This window comes from Phoca vitulina, unplaced genomic scaffold (genome assembly GCF_004348235.1).
Source record: "Phoca vitulina isolate PV1807 unplaced genomic scaffold, GSC_HSeal_1.0 scaffold15, whole genome shotgun sequence".
Classification (NCBI taxonomy): Eukaryota; Metazoa; Chordata; class Mammalia; order Carnivora; family Phocidae; genus Phoca; species Phoca vitulina.
Window position 1 is genome coordinate 15,557,669 of NW_022589718.1, and position 5,369 is coordinate 15,563,037.

At 35.6% G+C, this 5,369-nt stretch overlaps 1 protein-coding gene across 1 annotated transcript; it reads right to left on the reverse strand.

The window, feature by feature from the left end:
* Positions 1-871: 871 nt before the first annotated feature.
* LOC116638031 (dihydrofolate reductase-like) lies at positions 872-1,360 on the reverse strand. Its single transcript, XM_032413788.1, has one exon. It carries the CDS (start codon positions 1,358-1,360, stop codon positions 872-874), a length of 489 nt encoding a protein of 162 aa, XP_032269679.1.
* Between the last annotated feature and the right edge of the window lie 4,009 nt (positions 1,361-5,369).

Genomic DNA, 5,369 nt, shown 5'->3' on the forward strand with positions numbered 1-5,369 from the left:
CTTAACAATCCACATCTTTGCTAACACGACGGGTAAATGTGTTTTAATTTTCATTTTCTAATTCAGTGAAGTTTAATTTAGTTTCCAGCTTTGTAATATTGGTTTCTAGCTTTATCCATTTTCAATTCATTACCTTTTTAATTTCTAATTTTAGCCATATGCTTGTTACTAGAACAGCCTATTGTTCTTCTATCATTGTAACATCCCATGGAATCTCACTGGAGATTGGAAACAGAGTTTTTAGGTCTCAGACCTTCTCTTTTAACCGTCAAAAAGGTAGCGTCCTACCTGCCTCTTGAGTTCTCAAGTTACCAGATTCCCTGTCTGAGTGAACAGAACTTTTTTTCAGCAGTGTGATATGCATAGAGAACTCAAAGTTCCTATTTTGATCTAATTTTCTTTTAATATCTGAGTTCTAGCTCTTCTATTTATAATCCATTTCTGACCTTTGGACAAATCTGTCTAGTCCTATCTTTGTAAGTCCTGGTTTCAACTTATGCTATCAGGGAATCGTCTCACTTAGGCTCTTGGTAGATATGCTACCCTAGGCAGGTGCTGGTCCTTGACGGGCAACACACAGTTATAGCAAGAAATGTTTCACAAATGGTATCTGATATGGTCTAGTTAAGATTAATCTTAACTATAGCTTAATTAAGATTAATAAAATCTCATTCCTTAGAAATAATTATCCATTGACCTAAAGTCAACAAAAGTTTTCTCCTAATATTAAAATATATAATTGTTTGGAGGGCAGGGGGAGCAACTAACTTGAAATAAATCAGAAAACATCTTCACATTAATCCTTCTTCTCATATACTTCAAATTTGTACTTAATGCCTTTCTCCTCCTGGACATCAGAAAGAACACCTGCCTATTCTGGCAGAAGTTTATGTTTCTCCAAATCAATTTCTTGAAAAAATACATTACTTTCAAATTCCTGCATAATCCTTGTCACAAATAGTCTAAGATGGCCTGGTTTGTTCATGGCTTCCTTATGAACAGAACTGCCTCCCGCTATCCAAACCATGTCCACTTTGTTTGCTAATTCTGATTGCTCAATAAATTTTAATGCATCATCCAGACTTTTGGCAAGAAAATGAGCTCCTTGTGGAGGTTCCTTGAGGTCTCTGCTGAGAACTAAATTAATTCTGTCCTTTAAAGGTTGATTCTTCTTGGGAATAGAGAACCATATCTTCCTACCCATAATCACCAAATTCTGTTTACCTTCTACTGAGGAGGTTGTGGTCATTCTTTGGAAAAACATGAATTCATTCCTGAGCGGGGGCCAGGGCAAGTCCCCATTCTTGCCGATGCCCGTGTTCTGGGACACAGCGGTGATGCAGTTTAGCCTACGAACCATGATAGGAATCATGACAGCAGCTGTAAACACCTCCCAGCTAGCTCACCAAACCGGGATCACCCCTCCGAGCTTGGCGTGAAATTCAAGAACGATTTAAGTGAATATATTGACGGACTTTGAGGAGGATAATGAAAACAGCCTAGGGAACTGAAAACAAAGAGGTAAGAAGGATACAAGAGGAAGTAAGAGAGATAGAAGATAGGGAAAGAACAGCCAATAGAAGAAAATCAGCAAATTATTTTTTTAAATTATATTCAGGAGAACTTTTTAGAAATAAAAGGTCTGAATCTACACATGAAGAGTCCATCGTATACCTAAGAAAACTGAACTGTAATGTTCGAGTTTGAGTCCTAGCCTTACAAACTATTAGACTCAAATGAATTTTTGTTTTTAATTTTTACCTGGAGGCTCCAGGTAAAAATCTAGATCACTTGCCAGACTGATTTTTGTTCTTTTGTTATGCATGTATATACACACATCCTGCTGTGGAGTTGGGTTAATAGCAACTATTGCAACTATTTCACTTGCCACTTACTACCCTGTTTGGGGGTTGAGCATCTGAGTGCAAGAGGTAAATCACAGGTCTGTTCTAATTCCACGGATGTGGAAATATTCTTGGAACTAAAGGTATGTTTTTCTTTCACTCCCTGGGTTGCATAAGGAGTTCTTAAAACCTTTCACCTTGCCATTTTGTTTCTTTTTGTCCTTACTTAGACATGTTCTAGCATGTTCTACAGTTCAACAATGATTTACACTGTGTGCTGCTACATCATTATTTCTTTACCTTCATACTCAATTTGTTGTTGATAGTAAAATTCACTTCAGTAGCCCCACATACACACACCTTTTTTCCTCCCTTCCTCCCTCTCCCTCATCCTTCCTTCTTTGCCTTTTGGAAGTATCTGATCTGCTCTTGCTTCCTTGGAGTATCTTGACTAATTTTAGTGGCACTGGTTTATAATGAATCAAGTGGATTAAAGTTTGGTAATTATTCATTGAGCACTCAGCAATAAAGGCATTTCAAAGAATGCAGAAACTATTTTAAATATAGGGCACATAAGCATATGAGATTTTCCTGATGTAAATGTTATATACCATTGTTCTATTTGTTTTGTTTTAATTTGGACCTCTGCTAGTTGAAACTACACTAAGGGATAAGAATATCCTACATGAAATCTGAGTAAACAATACAAAACATGGAAAAAGTACAATACATGATGGATGTTATAATCAGGACAGGCAGCAAGTAATGTAGGGCTAAGCAGAAAGACCATTCATGCTGCTTGAAAGGTTAAGCGTTTGACAGGAGAGTGATTTTTTTTAGTTCAGCCTTGGAGGATAAGGAGAGTTTCACTATATAATGTAAAGGAATATGGCTTCTAAGGCAAGAAACCAATGCATAGGGGTATTAGTGGAGGGTTCTTGGAGACTGTGTCAGGAAAGATGTGACAAAAAAGCAACAAGAGGCTGGGAAGCACTGTAGGCTGAAGGCAGAGCTAAAGAGGTTAGACGTTATCCTTCCTCTGAAAGGGACCATCAGAGGTTTTCAAGCCAGGGAATGGGATGATTGGATCAGAATTTTAGAAACTTTTTTTCTTGAAGTGGTGAAGGGGGTAAATGATGAGAGACTATCAGAAAAAATCGTGAGAAGAAGTAGTCTACCCAAATAGTCTTCAAACATTTTTGCTCATGAAGTCCCTAAAAAATTTGAAAAACAATGTTCCTCTTCACATATTTTAAGTTGAGGAATATGTTTTTATCATAAATTTAAATAATGACAAAAAGTGCAATTTTCAGCTTAGAGTAACGATATTTTACAATAAAACAGTGTAAGACTATTTTTAAATGTATTCAGTGGAATAAATATGATAGCAATTTGATTTTTATCAATAACCATTTTTAAAAAATATACAATCTCTTCTTTAATCTTTTTGTCCTTTAATTCCACTATCATTCCAAGAAGGCTATATAACTTACTTTATACTTGAAAGTCTTTTATTAATCACTATATATATTTTGCAACGAAACACACACATACATGTATATATATGTGTGTGTGTATATATATGTATATATGCCAGACCTAAATCCCTTGAGGCCAGAAATTAAAAATTGACCTACTTGAAATAGTTTTAATAGCAGTAGGTATATAAGGAGAACACAAGTATATCAATGAATTACCCTGCCACCTTTCCAAATTATATAGTGCTGTTTCTGAATATAACCAAAATTTACACAAGATTTTTCATGTGTCAAAAGTATTAAGTTCAACTTTATGTTCTAACTCTGGGGAAGGTAATAGTGTTTGATAATGCTACTTTACTTCCTGAAAATAAATTCCTAAGACATCCAGTGTTGTTTCTGAAGTGGAAAGTAAACCCAAATTCCAGATTCACATTTCTCTATTCTTCTGAATTTCACTCCTTCAATATTGCTGCAAACTAAAGAACTGTAGCTAACCCCTGAAAGCAATGACAATTCCCACTTTCCTTTTGTCTTCTAAAACAAGAGTTGAATCTTCCCTGTCTCTCTTGCTTTTGTTCTTCTTTAAGGATAAATAAAAAATTTATTCAGTGAATATAAAATTGAATGGCCAAAGACTGATGCTGGACAATATCAAGTCAGAAATTTTTTATAAATAAAGTTTTTAAAAATCCCAGGTTGTATAGCCTAGAACATTCTCCATTTAGGCACTTCTGTATTCCTGCCTTCTCTGGGTATACCTGTTTAACGATTCAGTAGAAGTCCATCTTCAGGGGGTCACTGTGATATACATAGTTACAATAATAATGGTTATTTCTCATTTGAGTAGTATTGTTCTGTTGCATATTTTATATACATTGTCTCTAATCGCTATTTTGAAAAGGAGGAAACTGAGGTTTATATATATGAAAATACCTACCCAAGCCCAAACAGGTAGTTAGTAAGGGGGCCTGGATTTAAACTTGGTTCCCTCACTAACCTCATTGTTGCTTAAAGTGGTATCCTTTGAAATATAGAGAATGTACTATAGTCTATGAAGCTGATGATAGTCTTTAAAAGTATCAGCCTTAAGAAATCATTTAACTTTATTTTCTATATTGTTCCCATTACATAAGGAAAAAGTCTTATAAGAATTCTGACTACCATTTTTTTAAATTTATTTTTTAAATTCCAATATAATTAATGCAGTGTCATATTAGTTTCAGGTGTAAAATATAATGATTCAATAGTTCTATAACTCAGTGCTTATCATGTAAGTGTACTCTTTTTTTTTTTTTTTTTTTTAAAGATTTTATTTATTTGAGAGAGAGAGAATGAGAGAGAGAGCACATGAGAGGGGGGAGGGTCAGAGGGAGGAGCAGACTCCCTGCAGAGCAGGGAGCCCGATGCGGGACTCAATCCTGGGACTCCAGGATCATGACCTGAGCCGAAGGCAGTCGCTTAACCAACTGAGCCACCCAGGCGCCCCATGTAAGTGTACTCTTAATACCCTTCACTTATTTCATCCATCTCCTCCCCCTCCACCCTGCCCAACTACTTCCTTTCTAGTAACCACTAGTTTGTTCTCTATATGTAAAAGTCTTTTTTGTGTGTCTTTTTTTTCTTTGCTCATTTGTTTTTTTTCTTAAATTCCACATATGAAGGAAATCATATGGCATTTGTCTTTCTCTGACTTATTTCACTTAGCATTATACTCTCTAGCTCCACCCATGTTGTTGCAAATGGCACAATTTCATTCTTTTTCATGGTTGAACAATATTCCACTGTATATATATGCCAATCTTCTTTATCCATTTATCAGTCAACAGACAATAGGGTTGCTTCCATATTTTGGCTGTTGTAAATAATGCTACAACAAACTTAGGGGTACACAGGCGCTCTCAAATTAGTATTTTTGTATCCTTTGGGTAAATACCCAGTAGTGGAATTACTGGATCATATGGTAATCCTATTTTTACTTTTTGGGGAATCCCCATACTGTTTTCCATAGTGGCTACACCAGTTTGCATTCCCATCAACAGTGCAT

Excerpts from the sequence above, each read along its gene's own strand:
- LOC116638031 (XM_032413788.1), bottom strand. The coding sequence starts at position 1,360 with ATGGTTCGTAGGCTAAACTGCATCACCGCTGTGTCCCAGAACACGGGC.